Source organism: Podarcis pityusensis (genome assembly GCF_964106645.2).
Source record: "Podarcis pityusensis genome assembly, chromosome: 7".
Taxonomy (NCBI): domain Eukaryota; kingdom Metazoa; phylum Chordata; class Lepidosauria; order Squamata; family Lacertidae; genus Podarcis; species Podarcis pityusensis.
In genome coordinates this window covers 28,281,508-28,304,394 of record NC_138031.1, presented here as the reverse complement: position 1 = coordinate 28,304,394, position 22,887 = coordinate 28,281,508, and the positions used below count along the sequence as shown (strand labels likewise).

Here is a 22,887-nt window from a genome sequence, read left to right as displayed (position 1 = left end):
ATGCCTTCAGGACATGACTATGCTGAAGTTTATAGTACACAGCAAGTATTTCATTCTTGAGCTTTCGTGTGGCCTCAATTGAGGTTTTCAGAACAGATTGGCCTCGTTTCCCTACCAATTTGCTTTTGAATTGGCTTGCTGCTTTACCAGAAGGCTTAAGCTAGGAGGAGGAGAACCAGTGAGTTAGTTGGGAAGAAGGAGCCACGTACAGTCCTGCTTTGAGCTGTTGCTGGAGAGAAGTAGAAGTGGAGGCAAATGGGTGATTGCTGTGAGAATGGAAAGCTATAATGAGAACTCCCAAGAAAGAATGAGAAGAGGAAGAGCTTTCAGGCTTGTGCAGACATAATTTACTCATCCCCATCTGGAATCCCTGTCCTCATCCTCACTTGTCTACACCCATAAGTATCTATCTTTAATTCCTTCGCTTCCACCAATTCCCTCAGAAGACTTTACAACCTGCTAGTAACATGGTTAGACTTGGATGTGAGATGGGCTCCCTCACCAGAGACAAGATAAATTTAAAGTGATTTATTGTGATGATTTTATACACATGGGGCGAACAGATACACATATTGGAGATTTAGGGTGTTATATGGCAGTTTCCACAGACCCAAGAGCCATTGGTACTGACTCTAGCCACCAAATGCCTTTTCCCTCAAGCCATTTTTCCTAATATTCTTCCCCCACCCCAGCCAGTTTCCTTCACATCTCCTCTTTCACTCACTATTGATCCCCTGCAACTGACTGTTAACTGTCCAGCTAACTAGAGCCTGCAGTCATTGTGAATGAAATCTGCCTGAGCCCCACCTACTAAATCTCGAAGCAGTCACTCTCCTTTGCAAGAACCTGTCACCTAGCAACCACTGCTAACAAGCTTGTAACCACCATGGATATAAGGCCTCATGGCAGTCACAGAGGTCACAGAATAGATATTCCGTTAAAACATTAACAGACATATGTACCGTATCCCTTTCTCCACAATCGGTTTCCTTTCCACTCCATTGTGTGGGTGTTGTGATAAGGATGCTACTGCTCTGTGGAAAAAATGATTCCACTTTTAAAAGCCATTCTTTGTCAATTAATGAGAAAAGAAGTTGCATTAATAAGGGTGAGTTTTTGTTTTTTATTTTACTTTTGAGGTTGCTGATGGGTTTTGAGACTCTGGGTAGATTGATTTTGAGCCTCTCTCTCATTTTTCCAGTCTAAAAATTCAGTTCTCCCAAAATTCTGCAGCAATTTATGAGCCCCCTTAAAAAAATCCTGACAAAAATTCATCAGGATTTTTGTGCAATTTCCCCCTACTAAACGCATTGTTGTGTGCTTTGCCTAATATACACATTTATATAAAGCATTATCTTGCAATATAATGCATTTTTGTGTGTAATTTTCACTAGTACATGCACTCTTTATGCACACTTTACCTTAGTGTTTGCATTGTTGGCTGGAGAACTGAATTGCAACATTCAGAGATGTGAGGATTTTGAAGGATGTGTGTGTTGTGGCTTTTAGAATGCTTGGGAAATGTAGATGTGTTTGCTAACCTGGACTCTTTTGGGAGAAAGGGTGGAATATAAATTCAATAAATAATAAAATAAAAAAAAAGTTCCATTGAATTCAAAGGACTTAGCCATGTACAGGGTTGCCCTCTTAATTACTTCTTGTTTAATAAGTACACATGGGAACTATATGCAACTATATGCAGCCAAATGGGTGGGGTATAAATAATAAAATTATTATCATTGTACATATTTAATCTTTTTAGGGTTAAAGAGCCCAGATATGGTCATTATGAGCTTTCCCTTAAGCTGGGGAAAGTATTGCTGCACATTTAGATAATAAATAAAAGACTCCCTGTTGGAACCTTTTTCTTGTAGCATTTGGGCCTCTGTTGTAAACTTGGATTATGTTTTAGATCTAAGCCATTATCCAAATCAATAATACATTACTTAGTCAGGTTTTGCTGCTAGCAAGTTCTTCTGCCCCCCACCTTTTTGTTGGTATGTAGCCAGACTGTAGAATCTACACCCTCCTCAGTTTAAGTGGCATCTTTCCTGGGTTTGCTTTTAACTCTAACATTTTAACTTTCTTCATTTTGGAAGGTAACAGTGATGTTCCTCATAGGCCTTAGGGAGACAGTGTGTGGAAGTGTGCATGTCATTTCCATACAGACAATTTCTATATGAATTAGGAGTGTGGTGCATTGAAAAGTATGGTGGGAACAGAAAGGGAAAGCTTGAAAATGTGCCAGTATTTGATTTGCTTCTTTTATATCTTATATTTTATTTTATTGTATTAGAATTTGAATTCCATAGAATTCTGTTCCTAAGTGTTCTTCGCAGACATGCCAAGGACCACCTGAATGAAACTCATGGACCACTGCTGGTCCCTGGAACATAGTTTGGGAACTGCTATACTAAAGAGAATAGCAGACCTGTTGGAAGGAAGAACCTCTGGGAATCCACTGCCTAAACTTTAGATCAGAATGCAGGGTAGGAGGCATAATGCAGAGAATATAAGTTGGTGTAACTAGCCAGTCAATTACCTGAAAAGATCCTGGGGGAAAGTGTGGTATTTAAGCTGGCTTTGATGGAAGATAGTGCATAGGAAATTGAAATGCTGGAATCATGTATGAATTAAGTGTTTAATACACATACACTGAAATGTTCTGTACAAATGATACTTACTAGATTGGCTAACAAGCACAGCTTATGTTTGCTCTGGAAAAAGAAAAGAGATGAAAACATATATGGTGGTAATATATTTTACTGGGCCAAAGTATGATTATGTAAGAATTTGAAAGCTTTGATTCCCGTGGAATACTTACAGTGCAATCCAACTCATGTCTACTCATTTTGAGTTCAGTAGGTCTTGCAGCCCACATCAGGGAAAAGAAGCTACTTCTCAGCTATGGGAAGAGAACTATTAATTTAGTTGTGCATAAATTTAGAGGGCACAATTCACCCTGAAGTCCTCCTGTGCAGGTTCCACAGACATGAATAGAGGCTTCTGCATTCATTTCCAAAATGCTTCTCTATGCAAACTTCCTGTATGCTTACAGCACAACCCTATACTCAGAAGTAAGCTCTTTTGAGTGCAGTAGGACTTAGTCAGGTAAATGGATATAAGACTGCAGCCTTAGTCACTAGAGATAAGCAGAGGGCTCATTGCAAATAATGGAAATGTGTATGGAAGTATATATGATTTTGTATAGGCTTTTCTTGCCCGTTGTCTTATTTATCTAATCCTCCCTGCCAATACCACCATCTCCTCTATACGTTGAGACCCTACACCTCTGCATTTCGGAGTGACCCTGTGCATGTATAGAACAGGGTCCAACCGGTAGCATTTCTGTAAATACTACCTTGGAGGTTCTGAACTTTGCCTTATCAAGCAACTTCATTTTTTCTTTCAGGACCTCAGTAATGTCTGTTGTGGTGTTGTGGGTGTCAACATATACCACAGTCACTGACTCCTACCCTACTTTTCTTATCAGGCTGTTCCCACAGCACATTATGTCCATATTCATTGAACACTAGACAGGCAAGTCACCATACCATCAGTTCACTCATAACACACCCATCTCTCTATGTTCCTTATGATTGCATCTCTCTTACCAGAATCCCCATTGGCTATGCTGGAGGACAACACCATCTGGAGAGCCACAAGTTCCCCTCAAGGAAGCTGTTTCAGTATGAAACCCTCCTGCCTCAAAACCTTCATTCTACATAACAACAAAGGAGCAACAATCATAGGGCTTCAAATGGCTTCTCTACACACCTCTCTTCATCTCTCACTCTCTTTGGGCAAGCCACCTTATGTGAATGAGTTTGATCCCTAAAATAGAAACTCATTTCACAGAGCACCCAGCCACAACTTCTGCCTAGTAGGCAGACAGCCACCATGTGAGTGCAAAATGCTGGATAGCCCCCAAGGCCCTAAAAATCTAGCTTCATAATTATGATGGTCTTTAAAGATCTCTAAAATATGAGCTTGTTAGGCTGGTTTTTAGGCTTACCCTACTGGGGAATGGGGCTTTTAAAGGCTTTTTTATGCTTAGTTCATTTTTTTTAGGCTTATCCTACTGGAGAATGGGACTTCAGTTCTTCAGAACCTTTGCCTTGTTGTCAGACTCTCCCAAAGTGCCTGTGGATAATTTATTTGGCTCTATATTATCCTTCCTGCCCAACCTGCTTCATATGATTTGTGAGAGGCTACCATGCTACTCCCAGTCCCTTCATGGAAAGGTATATGTAATAAATTAAACATAGAATTCCTTATAGCTCATTTGAAGCCTTCAAAACAATTTTAACCAGAGACTTCCCTACTCGTTCAGTGCTCTCTGCACCAGCTCTGATCAATGATACATTTGTTCATGAGAATCTTAGCTTTCATGATCTTATATCCTAAAACAATAAGATATTGTAACTTCTGTTCATCTGCTCAAACAAAGCAAACACTAGCTTCAGATGTAAAATAGAAAACAACAGGGAGAATTGGATTGGCTATTTATTTGTCATCTGAAGCAAAGAAAAAAACATCAAGGAAGTTCTTTCAGGGCATTCTAAGATTTCTAGAATGGTGTGCGAATTTTTGTCCCAATGCAGCGCTAGAAAATGTGCCACAGAGGCCGACTCCAGAGCAAAAGAAGCTTTCCTGGTAGGGTAGAACCACAATGCTAGCTTCTCAGCAGAGGGTTCACTGCCATTTACTGGACAGGAGAGGGATTGGTAAGTGGCAGTGACCCCACTGCTAAGAAGCTAGTGTTGTGGCTCCATTCCAATGGGTAAGCCATTTCTGCTCCAGAGGATGGAGTAAGGTCGAGCATTTGCCAGAGTGCCAAATGAGATGTAGTGGGTCCACTGCCCTAACAGTGCTGCTATTTCCCTTTAGCACAGTCTATTCAAGGAGATTAGATGCAGACTAAGAGCATTCTCAGTTCATACATCCTGCCCCTTACAGGTTAGGAGACCCCATTGGGGGTGGGGAGACCAAGAGCTCAGAAAATCCTGGAGCCCAGCAGTCCAGCCAACAGATGCACAAAATATATAGACTTTTGCCTTTGGGATGTTAGTTATCTAATGCTGCCTTGCAAAGCAAACAATGAAAAGTTTGTTGTGTTGGGGGGAGAAAACAGGAAACCTAAGTTGATAGAAGGAGTTCTGAAATGACATTGGAGCCATCTTTTCATATTTAAATTCTGCCAGCAAAAGGAGCAGAGGTGAGCCAGCAGGGGAAAGTTTACAGCCAGATGGGTTTCCCAGGTTTTATGAAACCATTCTCCAAATTATACACAAGACTGATGTTAAAAACATATGAGGAGAGAATTTCGAGCTCTGAGGGTTATAAAACTTTAAAGAGGAATATTTCTTATATGCCAAATACATTAAAGTTAACCTAGAATCTACTGTGCATAAGGTCAGATGGAAATCTAGTCACGAATGTGACAGGGCGCTACAAGCATGACTAGAGTACCTTTGTAAATTAGTCCTAGTGCCTCCATTTACACTTATCATAATTGTACCTTTGCAACTTCTCACTGACATGAAGCCTTGGTAGGCAGTTTACAGCAGCAGCGAGGCATTTCCAAATCATTATAATAGCATGCAGCGGTAATAATTTAGCTCATAAAACTGCAGATTAATAGAGCAAGTTTTTCCCCCTGATTAGAAATCTCTCGTTACCCTCGCTTAAAAACATACTAAACATTTAAATGTCAGCTAGTGGGAAATGATTTGCTTAGCTTCTTGGTTGTGAACTGTTTCTTTAGCAAGAGGTACATATTTGATATATGCACCAGAAATTGGTACATAAACTGAGCCCCAGTACAATGGCTATTTGAGCTCACTGGGTCTCAGGTACAGGTACCAAGCTGCTATTACTGCCACTGAAGTGAATGAGGAATCCCATATATAGTGGAAGCTTATGTCTGCATAGCAATGCAGACTGTTCTTTGAATTAAGACAGGCTTCACCAACCTGGAAGAGAGTTGTAATCCAAAGCATCTGGAAGGCACCAGGTTGATGAAGAATGAAGACAGTACAGTAAAATGGCAGTATATTTTGTTTTCCTGGTCTCAGAATCAGATCTGCACCAAGCAACTTCCAAAGGACCACCAAACCTCGTGAAATGCGTTGTGCTTAATATTAGTTACATTGGCCCTGCCACCCATTTTGAATTAGTAACATAATTCATTCAGCCATATCTTTATAGTTTGCTTCCTTGAATATAAATCCAAGCTGATCATATATGTAGGTGTATTTATTTAGTAGAGAGAGAGAAAATGATTGTAGAGAGATTGCAAAGTTCAGCTCCCACCAGTTCCCCATTTCAGAGGAACCTAAACTGAGGTGCAAATCATACTTACTAATAGCAGGCCCTCTCAGAAGTTCAGAGAGGACTTGACCATGTCCAACCTTTGAGATACCTAGCTATAATAAAAATCACAAATGACAACAGAGGAAAACAGAAAAAGGTACCCCTTCAAATAAATGTTAATTTGTTTTTGTTTTTTAATTTAACAAAGACTTTTCTAGCTGATAGTGCGTGTGCCACATTTTGGTCTGATGTTCATAAAAATAACTGGCAAAATATATCAAACACCGAAAAATTCAGACATGTCTACATTTGAAGCCCCTTTTGAGTGTGAGGCCTGGACCGAATGATGGTCCCCACCTCTTACACACTCCCAGAATTGGCACTGACCAATAGGAAAGTCAGGTGATGAGTTATGATGGCTATGCATGTTATAGAGAAACAAGAAGGAGGTATCGGCATGCTCTGAGGGTTTGCAGAAGTAGAAAAATATTTTGGGGAAATTCCTAAATTCCACCATCAGGACTGAGCCTGCTTAGTGGTCTCAGCATGTTCTGTATCTAAGGGAGAGAAAACCAAGATGAGGTGGAATGGAATGGAGCACTCTGAATGAATACAAAGCGGGCAGGAGCAGGAGCTATCTACACTGCAATATTTTGTTGCAGGTCCTCCCACTTGTCTATATTATTGGGTAACATGCCATCCTATACATGCAATCCTATGAATGCTTATTTGGGTTTAATTCTCCTTGGAGCACCCTTGCAGGCAAGCATTTATAGGATTGGGCTGCCTGAGTCTCTTTCCACAGCCAGGGGAAAAGCTTAAAATGTCATTACTGCATATTTATGAGTCAGGCCTAATACTGTTAGAACTGCCACTAATGTGTGAATAATGGTTGACAGTTTCCAAAGTATACTAGTCAAACACAATTTAGATCAGATGTTTAACATGGTTTTATGGCTCACCTCATATTCTATCACTGCAAAATTAGGCAGTGAGATTTTTACTAGATCTCCAACTATTTCAGTAGTACCTGTCGTAACACTTTGAGTCAAATGCAGTTACGTAATATTGCCCTGATAATGCATGTTGGGCTTTGTAAACCTTGTTCAAAGCTATTTGAATACATTACATTTGTTACAATAAAAAAGTTTAGTAACTATTAATATATATTTTCAACACGTGTAAGTTATATTGGCAAAAATGCTTATAAAATATGTCTGTTAGAATAAATGCAAACTAAAATGCTGGCAAATTTCCAGATGGGCTTAAAAAAAATTAAACTAGGTTTTACTCAGAGGGTAAATGCATTGAAATGAATGGAGCTAAATTAGTATTTTTATTAAATTCAGTGGGTCTATTGAAATTAGGATTAGCATTGGATACAACCCAAGTTTGGGAAAATAAAATTGGCAGATTTGCCCTGAATGAGTGACTGGGCCAAAGTCATTCAATAAGCTTTAAGTCCTTATTATATAACAGCTTTCAATATTTCTTTAATATGTGTATGAATGATTTCCTACATCCCATACTGAAACGGAAGGCAAATACAATTTTATTTATCAAAAGTATTTTGTTTAGCCATGAAAATGCCTGATTTGGGTTCATGTAACTTGTATCATGAGAGATATGTTACAGTCCCTTTGAGTTTGTATTATAGTGATTGTAATGTTTGTTAATAATAATGTTGTTTTTATTGTGAGACAGTTTGAGTTCAACATCATTGTTGGAAAAGCAGAAAACAAATACCAAATCAAATCAAACCATGAAAATGTTGCTGTGCATTCAACTTATGTGCATAAAATTCAAGGTCATATTTAGGAAAACCAACCTTGCCTTGTTAATGTTATATTACTATCAGTTCCCCATTTTATACTATCTGCACTCCTCATCATTTAGTGTCCTTGAGCTCTGCTCTTATCCCTTCTGTGTTGGTGTCATCCCTAACATTGATTGGAAAAGGGTGTTTTGCATATTGCAAATAATGCTGAAAAAGAGGTGACAAACTTATCTCATTCCTTTGTCTATAGTGTTTCCCCACTACCTTACAGTGTAGGCCTTTTTAGTTACAGGATATTGTGTTAATGTTTCAGCATTATAGTCTCCTTTGGGGGTTTCACCCTAACACAATTCTTCATGAAAGCAATAGTCCAGGCTAAACCATTTCCAATAAATAAAATATTGGACAGAGGCAAGAGAATTTCAAGAACTTGATATACGCAAGCTTTGTCTCAACAGTGATGTGTGACTATGCTAGGACCTGCAATTTTCTCTACCGTTACCATGGTGTGGAATTGTGCCTTCATTTATTCATATCTTATTTTATATATGGCTGGTTAGCTGTTCCACTCCTTTGTTGACAGCCCTACTAAGTGTGGTTCCTAGTCAAAAGATAAAATGCCAAAAGGTTACGATGGCAAAATGCATTGCTATATTTCAGGGAAGAGAAAATTACTTACCTGTAATTGTTGCTTGTTTTTTAAAAAAATAGCAGGCTAGGAAGGCATTACTAAGTGCTTTTCCTGCAAAATTTGCAATCTGATGACACGGTGTCAAATGAAACAACACAATGGGCATTTTTTTGCCAAGCATTTGTCTTCTCTGCTTAACCCACATAATCTTTTAAAAGCTAGCAGGTGAAAAATGGACTTGTCTGGACTCACAGGGGAGTCACAAAGTAGAAATGACAACAAGGGATTAAGAAATTGTTTAGGATGCGCAAGCCATGCTTGTGTTTTCAATTATGAACTTTCATGCTGACTAGTGCTGTTGACTAGGTGATTCTATGTGTCAGAGGGTATTACATGTATTTGCACACTTTTCCATTTATAACACATACCAGCCTCCCTTTATTTCACAAGAGACAACTTTTGGAAGTGTTTCTGTGTTTGAAACCTGGTTCCCAAAGCCTGGAGAAATTTCACTAAACTAGTTTGAAATCTCCTTTGGCCAGGCCAATTTTTGCCTTCGTCCAGTTGTCTGTCAAAGAAGAAAGTGTGTCTGTTATCCAAAGTTAGTCATATTCAGAGCAAACCTGTTGAAATCAATGGGAATGACTAGCTTAGGTACTGTACAATAGTTTTAGTGGGTCTACCTTAGAACCACACAAGAGGTTCAGTTTAAAGACCAGCATCCTCAAACATCTGTCAAAGGCCCCATGACCCAGAAGCACCCATAAGAGATCAGAGCTCCCTGCTACTCTTCTTCACTGGTGACATGATCTGCTAGATGGGGAGGCAAGTGGCAACAGCAAGGGTCAGCATTCACTGCTTGCTCACCTGCCCTTTCCTTCCGAAAGCTGAGCCATTGACTGATGCTCCTGATCACTACCATTGTTTTGCTTGGTTGCTCATCCACCAGCTCTCTGGGTCAAGTAACAAACAGGTGGAGCTACCTTCACAGGTAATAGTTGCAAGAGCGCACTCCAGAAGTGGTCCTATTGAAAATATATTGTGGGAGGACTTCTCAGAAAACCCAAAGTGCTGGTACTGATAAACATCACCAAATTGAGACTTTGGGAGTTGCAGAGCAGGGCTGAATATTCCTGTTTTTGTGGAACTGTTCATCTACTGCAAAAGTATGGTGGATTTTTAGGACCTCTGGAGGGGTCCTTGTTGAAGTTACACCCTTTTACAATAATAAAAAAAATTATTTGCTGCCACTTCAAGCAGCTGTGAAACAGACCACCTGTGCTCCTTCTTAAAGCTGAAGAGAATAGCCCAGTGAGGATGACATGTGATGTAGTGTCATTCTGATGGGAATTGTTGGAAAGAAGATGGCAGCCCCCATTGGTCAAGGGAAAAAAAATACATCCTTGTATCAGTACAGTAGTGGTAGGTCACACTTCCAAAATTCCGCTGTATACACATCATGCATTTGAAGTGCATCATTCCCCAAAGATTCCTGGGAACTGTAGTTAACCCTTCACAGAGCTACAATTCCCAACACTCTTAATAGTTCTCGGGATTCTTTTTTTTTGGGGGGGGGGGTCGTGCTTCAGATGTTCTTTAAATGCATGGTGTATATGCAGTCAACAAGGAAATTGTATGCATACAGAAACAGTAGAAATGCCACACTGGATTAACCAAAAAGCTATCTAGGTCTGAATTGTGTCTCAAGCAGGTTGCAGCCAGATGCAGAGCTTTATTTATTGCAACATTTTTATGCCCCCACCTTTCAGCTCCAAAGTCTTGCAACCATCAATTTTAAAACAACACAAAGAATCATGTCCCCCTCTCCCTCAAAAAATATTAAAAACAACAGCAATGAAGTAGCCAGCTGTCTCTTGTAATTTGTTGCGATGTCTTGCCATCGGGTGGGGTGGGGGACGTTTTCACTATGCTGAGCAGAGGGCACAGGGCATAGATTCCGTATTTCATCCTCCAGTATTTACTGATATACTCCTTCCAGAAATATGTATTGCAGATGGTCTGTTCCAAGAGCATAAGGGAAGCATATTATTATAGCTGACTTGATTCTGGTGTTGGTTTGTCTCAAGCTAGATCCTCTAAGGCTGCTGCCTGGTCTTTGAAGTGCTGCATAGTTGAACTTCCCTATAAGCAATTCCATTTCTTGCCATTTCACAGCCTTTCAGTCTATAGTCAGTGAGCAGCAGTTTAGCCTATGGCCTTCAGAGACTCCAGGGATGGACAGCACACACTCAGGGTACACATCCTATAATTGAAAAGCACTGCGGTGTTTCAAGGGCTTATCATTAAGGACGGCAAAAGTTGCCTTATTGGCAGCTGGGAACAGTACAAACTGTTCCTCCGAATTCCTTGGGAAATGTCCAGTGTAGAGCGCTAAATACTATAATTTGGAGCATTAAATTGCTACATCTTACCTCTTGCTCATTTTGGTATTACTGCAGTTATTCTGCTTCGAGCTGCCTCTGTTAGCTGAGCTGGCAGAATTCTGCTGAAAAGTTGGTTCTACCCTCTGAAAACTCTTCAGCCAGGACATCCATGGAAACCTTGACAGGGGTGAGGCAGTAAGTGGGCGGTGGGCATTGACAATAAATGTGCCAAGAAAGCATTGCAAGAGGGATAAAAATGGACTAAATAAATTAAATTCTGAATGGTGTGGTGGCAAACAGTGAATTCTGAATGGTGTGGTGTTGCTTCCAAACAGTCTCACCGTGTCTGTGAACACCAGAAGACTCTTGCTGGATCAGGGCTATGGTCTACTAATCTTGCTTTCACAGAAGCCCACTAGCTGCCAATGGGAATCCCGTAAGCAGGACCCCAGGGCAACAGCTCTCCCCATTTTGTCTCCCAGCAACTAGCACGTAGACATCTAAACCTCTGAGCCTCTTGGACTTGCCGCTCAGAAGGTCGGCGGTTCGAATCCCAGTGATGGGGTGACCTCCCATTGCTCTGTCCCAGCTCCTGCCAATCTAGCACTTTGAAAGCACACTGGTACAAGTAGATAAATAGGTACCACTGCGGCGGGAAGGTAAATGGTGTTTCCGTGTGCTCTGGCTTCCGTCACGGTGTTCCATTACGCCAGAAGCGGTTTAGTCATGCTGACCACATGGCCCGGAAAGCTGTCAGTGGACAAACCCTTGACCTGATAGTCAGATGAGTGCCGCAACCCCATAGTCGCCTTTGACTGGACTTAACTGTCCAGGAGTCCTTTACTTTCTTCCATTTGCCTTTTACCTTATTGAGAGGAATACTGCCTCTGTGGTAAGTTGCCTCCAGTACACATATTGAAATTGTAAAACACACTGTCTCTTTGGAACAATTTGCGATTTGTAATTTGTGTGACGTTTTGTCAGACAAAACAAGCCTTGGCAGTGAGCGCTCTCTCTCTCCATCTCTCTAACAGCAACTTTGGGGAGAGTCCTTTTAAAGCAAGGGCTGGGGCTGGAAAGGGAGTGAGTGGTGCGTAACACTCTTCCAGCCACCAAATAGCCCCTCTGTAGGGTCTGTGATCAGGAAGCAGTTTGGATGGAGCAGTTTGCCATCAGTGACTTGGTTATTTATCCATATTCAGTGGTGGTGGCTGATGGGACTGGTAGGTCCCAGTCGTAGGTGGAGCCAGGTGGGGGCCGGCTGCGGACAGACTGAAATTGGTGGGGCAGTGCACCATTTGCTTCCACTGCCTCTGTCCCATTCCTATCTTGCCCTCTCCTGCCTTCCAGTAGCAGCTTTCAAGGCACCTAACTGCCCCAACCCCCTGCTTCCATGCTTTAATTTTTTTTCTTCTTGCAGCCACAGTTTCTTTGTTATCTTCCAGGCTTAATCCATGTGGTTAGACTGCCCGCCCCCCCATCACTATGACAGTATATCATTACAGTTAAAACCAGTTCATTAATAGATTGGCTGGTCTGCTTAATGGAATAAATCACTGGGCCACTGTGGCAACCTCTGTGTGTGCTATAACTCTGAGAAGGGGCAGGGAAGATGATGTATAAGGCTGTTTTGACCGTGGCAGCAGCTGTGCTTTTCGGAAAGCAGTAACAGCACTGCAGAGCATAGCAGGGGTGGAGTGAAACCTCTTGTCATACTTACTTTCTGCCTCAGCCCAGGATGTGCCTCAATTCCCATTCTACTAGGAATGGACAAATCTGTCCATTTTGGGTTCTATCCATTTCTAATTTTTCTTATCTTAAGTTCCACATTGGTTTGTGATTTATTTCTAAGTTCCTGTGACAATACTAGAAGCCTAGAACACGTAGAAAGTTGACATGTATTTTAATCTGGTTTTTAATTTATATATTGCGATTTTAAAAGATACTTTAACTGTTTTTATTGATAATGCTATTATTTTATTCTTTTTGTAAACTGCTTTGAGATTAATTTATTTTCACAATAAAGCAGCATATAGATTTTATGAAATTAATCAGATTTAAGTGCAAATTTCTCCCAATATGCACATTTTTGTATGCAGTTTTGCACAATGTAACATTTTTGCAAAGCAATGTTTTTGTGCTGTTTTCACTAATATATGCATTTTCATGCACAAGTTACCCTAGTAGATGCTAATTTTTACACATTGCTTGGCTGGACAACGCAGTGCGAAATTCAGAGAAGTGTGAATTTCAAAAGATGGCTGCGTTTCAGTTTGTATGTTGCTTCAACTAGTATGAATTTTGTAGGTTCACCTTTAAATGTGAACTAAATTATTATTATTATTATTATTATTATTATTATTATTATTATTATTATTACATTATTTATATCCCCACCCACCCCATCCCTACCTCATAGCATACCTGAATAGGTTAATCCAAATGAATTTGTGAACCAAAGCACCTATACCCTACCCCCCAGCATACCACCTTGGGCTTCTCACAGCCTTTTTAAAAGTTCACAAGTTCAGACATCTGTACCTGATGAAATTCTCCCTTCTAGGCAACTGATGGATGGCAACATATGCAAAACTGGTGATATTCTCTCTTCCATGTAACTCTGTTTTTGCAGCCCTATTCGAAGGTCTTCAGAAGAACATGAGATTGTACATAAGACAATGAAAATAATTACTGGCATTAGTGATCAACTTTCTGATGCAGAGCTGAAGCAGCTTAGTAAAACTGTCACAAGGGAATACTGGTTGAAAGGTAGCACAGGTAGGATAAACACAGCCACATACTGTAAATCTTTTAAAAGTCTGCTATCCAAACAGCTTGCTCCTTTGAAGGTTGAGCTGGGTGTACATTTTATTTATATCAGTAAGTTTTTAGTATTGTGATTTCAGAGCTGTTTTTCTGTGAACAGCAATTATAGGAAGAGCCCCTGACTTTTACTTCAGACTTCTAGATATGCCAGGTTCCTTTAGTCTAATGTTCTCTTGTAACATTGACTTAAATGTCTGCAGCAGTCTTTAAGTCCTCCTTCCTCCCCCAAATCTGAAGAGAATTGTCATTATTCTATGAGAAGGATGCATGTAAAAAACTGCTTACGCATGTGAAAAACAGCTTAAAGGAAAGTTCAGATATCATATATATTCCTTTGTGATTAGATTCTGCAATTTTCTTTTACTTATGAGGTAATCTCTCTCCCTCCCATTATTAAAACCCTTTTCCCCCCATATAAATTAACCACCTTTCTCCCTTCCTTCAGATTCCACTCCAAAACCTTCCTTTTCTATGTGGCCTTTAATATATGCTCTTAACCCTCATTCCCAACTGTATGTGAGTATAGGCATTCACTCCTGATTCCTCTCTTCCTCCCTTAGTCTGTCCCTTTCTCCCTTTTCTTCTATCTTTGATCTTGTAAGCTCATGGGAGGCAGGGACCGGTCTGTTTCTTATGGAACTCTGTAAGGCACCGTGTACACTGATGACATGGCAAGATCAACGACAAAAACATTCCTCCTCACTGAGGTGATATGCCACTGATGATTTTGAGTCCTGTTATAAAGCTCATCTTTCAGATTTTGGGCCCCCTCCAGAAATGCTTTTCATTGTGCATTCATGTCGATTTGTGCTGTTGGGGCAGTCATACATGATTCAAATTTCAATACTGTTTGCTCCTGCAAAAGATTTGGGGCAGTCACACGGCAGTCCAGTGGGGCCCTTTGTTATTATCAGAACTATGACATTTTGCTTCTGTAGATAAAGCAAGATGGTGAAGGATGACCAAGTGGACAATCTTGACTTTAGAAGCTGAAATATATGGGCAGGGATAGCTGCATCAGGATTCATTCGGCACCTTCTTGTCCCACTGCTGTCCCCGTCCCCTTTGTGGCCTTCCTCCTCCTCCTCTTTCTATTGTTGCCTGTTCATCTGCCCTCTGCAACAAAGTCAACAAGGAAAAGAACCTCATATACATTTTTTCTCTCTCTTGGAGGTGGTGCTCACTGGGTCCAGAGGAGGAGGCACATGAATGGTCAGAGGCAGGAGGAGGAGGTGGGCCCTCTGAGGGAAGGGAGACCTGTGAAAGCAACTTTGTAATTTATTCATTTAAACAATTTATATATTGCTTATCTGCAATTATCCCTAAGCCGTGTACAAAGCTATAATATTTTTTAAAAAGTTAAAATCAGTTAGAACTATAAAATCAAACTTTGATTAAAATGCCTGCTAGAATTTTTTTAAGTCTTCAGTAGTGTGATGGCTTGTGAACGCTCTTTGCAATAAGTACCTCTGCTCGCTCAGAGATATATACAGTTCTTTATTTTACATATGTACAAGAAGCGCATTACACTCATGCATCTGAATCCTCCGGTTCAGATTCTGGGAGTGGTCTACGCCGGCTTCTTCTCCAGCAGTAAAAGCGGGGAAGTTTCATGTGATGCCTCTCCCCCCTCCTCCTTAACTCTCTCCTCTCCTTGGCAGACGGTGCCACTATTGGTGCCAGAACTTCCTGTGCGGTGCTGGGGCTCTGCTTCAGCATCTGAGGGCTTTCCCGCCTCCTGGCTTTCCTCTCTTTCCTCCATCGCCACTTCCTGCTCTTCCCCGGCATTCTCTGGCAGTACCATGACAAGTAGGCACCAAGAAGTTCCTTCCCTTTCCCACCAAACAGGCACCATGTAGGTAGAGTCTAAAGTCAGGTTTAAATTTAGCCAACTGTGTCCACTTTTGTATTTATGTGCTTAAATTTATTCACATTGTGCAACTATTCAGCTTCTTCAATTTAATGCCAGTACTCCCAGCTCATTTATAATCCTCCCCCAGCTTATCAAGGTCATTCAGAATTTTTCACCTGTCCTCTGTGGTCTCCTACAGTGTCACTGGAGTCTTGTACGCCATCCTTGTTAAGTTCAGGTGTTTATCATTCAGCAAGGATTACACAGCAATGCTTCCACTAGTATCATTTCAGTTTGAATCCACCAAAAAATGTTGATTCGTAATGGCTAAGATTGTGCTGATCCTTTACCTTTATCAGAAACAGGTCACCTAAAGGGAATATAGCAACTGAAGGACATGTTATTAATAGACTGAATTGTAAGTTAAGCAGGCAAAGACTACATTAGCATAAATTAAACTGAGATAATAAAAGGACAATTTTAAGGTCAAAGCTTGTGCCTGATTTAATAGTGATGAATACTGGCATCTTGCTTGCACGGATGTAACTTTGGGAAAACAAAATGACTCCATCCAAATCTCCTTTGGTATCTTGGCCACTGGGACAGTCCTGTTCTGTTGGATTAGGTGCTCTGTTGATTTAATATACTTTCAGTTAAAAACACAGTATGGCAATGCAGAAAGAGGTCTAAAATTGCTGAGCGCCAATGTGTGCATGAGATAAAAGCTAATCTTAATGACTCAGTCTGTCACATCGTGCCTTTAAAGAAAAAGCTGCTTTGCATCAATGTGCAATCTTTTCCAGTTCTTTGAACCTGGTTAAGCAATATTTTCAATCTCATCTGATTCGGCAAGCTAAAAATAAACACAAAATTGATTTTTGACTAAGTAAAACTGACTTGATAAAAATAATACACGCCAGACAAGTCTTTAATCTCCCAAGTATGTTGTACAGGCACAGCTTCAGGAAAGCCAAAACGCATGAAAAATTGGGGCTGTGTTGTTGTAATAATGTTGTGTAATAAGGGTCTTCTCCCTAATTTGATATCTTTTTGAAATGTCGAGAGCAATAGTTTTCTGATTTGTTTTGCAATTGGCAGAAAGAAGGTCTTGCATACATTAAACCAAAGACACCTTAATGTCATGATAGGGAGTTCAAAACTGGCTCTAAACCAGACCTCATTTCACAGATCGAAATCAGGAAAATGCTTTTCACACCCTTCCTCTCCCCCTATTACACATTGCTTCATGGATGCTGTGCTACAGTATATTCACTTAACTCTGCAGTTCTCCATTGCTCAAGAGAGGTTTATTCTTTATATTAAAGACATTATAGAAAAAACAGAATTGTCATACAGTCTGCTATCAGCCATTCAAATGAACCTTACAAACGTGAAATGGCAGACTACTTGGTACAGCAGTGTTCACGGGTGTGCTTTTAAATGAACATATTTGCGTCAAGATATATTTGCCTCCCCTTCTTGAAAAGATTTCATTTTTACTGACTTTGGGGCTAAAGGAAGTTGATCTCTGAAGAAGGACATCTCCTGCAACTTGCACTAATGCAACTTTAACAAGGGAGAAAACAATGGGAGAAAACATGGGCAGTGATTTACTTCAAACATGTTCCATTTTTCTTGTAAGAAACTATAGCCGAACTATATGCTAAACCATCATACCAAAAAAAATTCTTTTTGTATTTCACTGACTGCTCTCAGTTTTATTTTCTCCAAACCTCTCTAAAATAAAAATATATAATGTGTTTGGCTGTTACTTTATGCAGGATTTAACGGAAATTAAGAGTCATCTACTATACAATTGAAGCAGTACAATGACACTTTAAACAGTCACAAATTTCCCGAGAGAAACCTGGAAACTGAAGTTTGTTAAGGGTGCTTAGAGTTACTCAGAGACTCACGATTCCCCACCACTACTGCAATTCTCACAGTGGCTTAACAATAAATCCCTTTTCCTAAGGAATTCTGGGAACTGTAGCTTTGTAATGGGAATAGAGGTCTTCTAACAACTCCCAGGGCCTGATTCAGTTGAAGAGTTGTGCTAGTGGGAGCCAGTGCAGCAAGTCTCAATGGGGCTCACATTCCCAAAATTAGCTCTGGGGGTCAGGAGAACCCCCACAACATTATCGGAGGGGAAGAGGGGAGATTGTTTTGCCTGGCAAGCAGAAATGCATCCACCGAATTCCTCCCTTAGAGGAATTCCTCCCTCATTAATAAGCTACACTTCCCAGGATTCTCTGGAGTAAGCGATGACCTATTTAAAGTGGTACAATGCTGTTTACACGTACAGTGTAAATGGGGCCTAATATAATCAATAATTAATATTAGTAGTTTAAAATTTCATGCAAACATGCACACGATCCTAAAAACCATTTCTCTGTTTTGCAACAGCCTATCCTGCACTGTTTTTTTAAATCAAGGGACATGTTTGTTTAAAGATAGCTTAGAAAAACACAAGTGTACTCTGATCTGCTATTAATACTTCACAGTGAACCTCACTGGTGCATGACAGACCAGATTGTGTGCTGCGTGATGGCTTAGTATACATGTGTATGCATTTATATGTATGCATACTAGAGACAAGATGGATTCACCTGCCACTGAAAAGTCTAATTTCTAGGAAACCCTGGAGGCAGAGCTGAACCCAGAATAATGACAACTCTAGTGGCTCACAGCAACAGGATTTTAACAGGGCTACCTTAGAGGACAAAAAGCGGGAGGGGCAAAAGAAGGACATAGATTCAGCTGAAAGAGGTAATTTTAAAAAAAAGGAGCTGTCCGTGGTAAACAGGGAGAGTTCAAACATAGATATGACCCTATGAACCTGAAGAAAAAAGAAAAAAGACATGAGGCAAGTTGATGGAGATTCTGAGCCCCATATACATGACATCCCAATGCAGCCTTGAGGACTTCATGTCTTTTCCATTTAATCAGTCACACCTGACAGACTATAGTTTTAAGATTCAAATATAACTTGAAGCTCAGTATGAGGAGAAGTTGAGTTGAAGAGGACACACAGTTCTTGGGTGTTGAATTGATGCCAATATACCTTCACATTTGCATGTGAATGAGCAAGGGATTTGCCCAAGCCCACCCAACTTGTGGCCCTCCAGGCCAAACACAACCCACCAACCATGTATTGTAGTCTAACAGTCTAGACAGGAAGCCCTGAGAATCTGGCAGGCCATAGTACAGTGGTGCCTCGCAAGACGAAAAGAATCCGTTCCGCGAGTCTCTTCGTCTTGCGGGTTTTTTCGTCTTGCGAAGCAAGCCCATTAGAGGTTTAGCGGCTTAGCGCTACAGTATTAGCGGCTTAGCCGGCTTAAAGATCAGCTGATAAGCGGCTTAACGATCAGCTGATAAGCGGCTTAGCATCAGCTGTTAAGCGGCTTAAAGATCCGCTGATAAGCGGCTTAGCATCAGCTGTTAAGCGGCTTAAAGATCAGCTGATAAGCGGCTTAGCCATCAGCTGTTAAGCGGCTTAAAGATCAGTTGATAAGCGGCTTAGCATCAGCTGTTAAGCGGCTTAAAGATCAGCTGATAAGCGGCTTAGCCATCAGCTGTTAAGCGGCTTAAAGATCAGTTGATAAGCGGCTTAGCCATCAGCTGATAAGCGGTTTAGCGGCTTGGGAAAAAGGGGGGGGGGGAGGAAAAAAACCCTGCAGGAACTCGCAAGACATTTTCGTCTTGCGAAGCAAGCACATAGGAAATTCGTTTTGCGAAGCACCTCCAAAACGGAAAACCCTTTCGTCTAGCGGGTTTTCCGTCTTGCGAGGCATTCGTCTTGCGGGGCACCACTGTATATGGCAAGTAGACTACAGTCAGCTTGGGTCACATGATGTGTCAGTTTAGGCTAGACCTTTCCATACTGTGGGTCATGCTGTTGTTTAGTCGTTTAGTCGTGTCCAACTCTTCGTGACCCCATGGACCAGAGCACGCCAGGCCCTCCTGTCTTCCACTGCCTCCTGCAGTTTGGTCAAACTCATGCTGGTAGCTTCGAGAACACTGTCCAACCATCTCTTCATCTGTCATCCCCCTCTCCTTGTGCCCTCCATCTTTCCCAACATTAGGGTCTTTTCCAGGGAGTCTTCTCTTCTCATGAGGTGGCCAAAGTACTGGAGTCTCAGCTTCACAATCTGTCCTTCCAGTGAGCACTCAGGGCTGATTTCCTTAAGAATGGATAGGTTTGTTCTTCTTGCAGTCCATGGGACTCTCAAGAGTCTCCTCCAGCACCATAATTCAAAAGCATCAATTCTTCGACGATCAGCCTTCCTTATGGTCCAGCTGTCACTTCCATACATCACTACTGGGAAAACCATAGCTTTAACTATACGGACCTTATACGGACCTATACGGAGCTTTAACTATGACTGTGGGTCATATATATCCTTAATTTAGATCAGGAGTGGGGAATCTCAGGCCCTTGGCTGAATGTGGCCCTCAGCACTCAGGGCTCTTTCCAGGCAGTGCCATCCTCTCCAACCACACTGCTTATCAACTATGCCCCCCTTCTGATTTTGCCTGGCAAGACTGAATCCTTGATATTTAGCTGGATGGATGATGGATGAGAGAGAGTGTGTTTGTGTTTGTGTGTAAATCTCTGGCTACACCCAGCACTGGCATGCAGCCTCCTAAAGGTTGCTCATGGGGAAGCGTAGCTCTTGGGTTGAAAAAGGTTCCCCACCACTGATTTAGATGGCGGAAGATGAGTTGTACAAAAATGTTTAAGTACGTTTGCTAAACTGCAAATGTGATGAGTTGTGTTTGTATCATGTTGTGGGTATGCCAGTTTGTTTGCTTTTCTGTACTAACCTGAGAATTTTTTTTTAAAAAAATTCAATTCTAGTGGATGCAAGCCAAGAGTTCTACACAGTACTCAGAGGCTCCTTTCGACCACTGACAAAGTATTACAAAAGAACAATTGCAGGCGATTTTGTTTCAGCTACTGCTGAGAGTGGTGGTTCAGCGAAAGAACCTCAATCAACATCCCAAACGTTGGTGAGTTATAACAGCAGCATTGCCAGTAAGCAAGTGAAAAAAGTGGCAACTGAGAAAGCCAGTTGGACACTCAGAATTTTCCTTCCTGGTGCACAATTGTTCAGAAATGGTAAATAAATGCAGAACATGTTAAAAAGTCTAAAATGCCTTTGTAGTTTACGAGCGAATTTTTAAAATGTATGTTTTAGCTCTCGTACACATGTGTGACTCTGGTAAAATATGAGAACTGCCGGTCTTGGGTTTGTACCCAATGTAGCATTAAGTAATATTCTATGCATGCAAGGATTCATGCTTGCATAATGGAAGATTTGTCCCACTCCTCCCCTTGTGTACTCCTCAAACCTGTTCTGAATTTCTCCCCAACCCTCTGAAGCAGATTTTCTCTAAAAGGTAAAAGAAAGATAGAAGAAGATTAGTTGAAGGAGCTGACAGCCACTGTAGTACTGTACTTACATTTGGGGTCATGCAGTGCTATGGCCCTAGCAGCATTCCTGGCGAAATTACAACTCCCATCATCCCTGATTATTGGCTGAGGCTGGTGGAAGTCAGAGTCTACCAATATCTGGAGGGCTGCAGGTTCCTGATCAATCCCTTTAAAAGCAATTGAGGAGAGCATGAAAGCCATACAGGAAACTGAGGGTTGTTGTTGTTGTTTTTGCATAAGACTTTTTTTTTTTAGTCATCTGGTATAATGTAGAAAGCAGTGAGCCTCTCTCCTGTCTTCTTTTGTGAGGTGAATTGCTCTGATTGGCATGAAGAGGTTAGAGGAAGTTGTTTGATTTTTGTGTGGTTGGTGTTGTCACTTACAATCACAGACAATAAGCTTACATCAGCCAGCTGGAATAGATGCCACCAGGCTTACCTTTCAAGCATTTAAAGCTATTGTGTCTCATGCAGGGTCTCATCCAAACAAACAATGAACAAATTTCAAATGCCTCAGGGATCCAGGAGCAAATGGCACACAAAAAGAAGGTCTTTGAGAATTCTTCCAGCTAGCTCACCAAAATAAGATAGCTGACCTTGGGCAAGAATGACAAGGAGAAAAGATTAATTCTCCTTTTATTCTTTCTGTCTAAATTGGATCTTTCTTACAGATTGCCAGAGGTGCGCCAGAGCTGTTTTCTAAGAACAAAAAGAAAATCCCATTTTTAATGTGTTTCTCGGTGACAGCTTTTGCTGAAGTTTTTGTTACTGTAGGCAAAGTATAATATTAGTTATCCAATCCCTCCGAAGTATACTGCATTTAATTGTCTAAATGAGGCTTTTTCTGGGCAACAATTTAATGCAGCCATATGAGACTGACAGAGCATGTTGAGATAAAATTATCCTAGATAAGCAGAGGAAGCAACACACACACACACACACACACACACACACGAGTTTCCTGGCATTTGCCTCGGTTTTCCTGTCTGAGCATAAGCAGATTTTTCATAATTAGCAATGTTTCAGTAATTTCTACTTCCTAGAAATGTTTAAGGAAAAAGACCAAAATGCACTCTCATGCTCTCAAGTTTTGCTTTGTCATGCTGTTCACTACCACATAAAAGAGTGGATTTTGTTTGATTAAAAAAAAGGCAGGGTGGAAGATTGGGCCAGGATGGCTTGTATACTGTGTCTCAGCCTGCAGCAGTCTTCCAAACAACCTATTCCTTCAGAATGTAGACTTCCGTAATGGAAATGCTGAAAGGTACTTAATAGTGGGTTGATAAAGGTCATCTTAGATATGGAAGGATACTTAAGAGCCAGTGTGGTGTAGTGGTTAAGAGCGGTAGTCTCGTAATCTGGGGAACCGGGTTCGCGTCTCCGCTCCTCCACATGCAGCTGCTGGGTGACCTTGGGCCAGTCACACTTCTTTGAAGTCTCGCAGCCCCACTCACCTCACAGAGTGTTTGTTGTGGGGGAGGAAGGGAAAGGAGAATGTTAGCCGCTTTGAGACTCCTTAAAGGGAGTGAAAGGCGGGATATCAAATCCAAACTCTTCTTCTCTTCTTCTTCTTCTTCTTAACTGAGCCCTTTTTAGATAACAAACCAATTCCTTTCCTTACTGTTTTCAGTAGACTCTTAACTATCATTTAATGTTTTAAGTTGAG

The 22,887-nt window shown here is 41.0% G+C and overlaps 1 protein-coding gene across 2 annotated transcripts in view; it reads left to right on the top strand.

Moving 5' to 3' along the window:
* Window positions 1–22,887, top strand: part of CNBD1 (cyclic nucleotide binding domain containing 1) — a 143,263-nt gene that overhangs the window by 70,295 nt on the left and 50,081 nt on the right. For both annotated transcript variants that reach the window (XR_013988494.1, XM_081013168.1), the window contains exons 5-6: window positions 13,740–13,885; window positions 20,647–20,798. Coding sequence is in view for 1 of the 2 variants with exons in the window: in XM_081013168.1 (XP_080869294.1) it covers window positions 13,740–13,885; window positions 20,647–20,798 (298 nt within the window). In the remaining variant the exon portion in view is untranslated. The remainder of the gene's footprint in view (window positions 1–13,739; window positions 13,886–20,646; window positions 20,799–22,887) is intronic.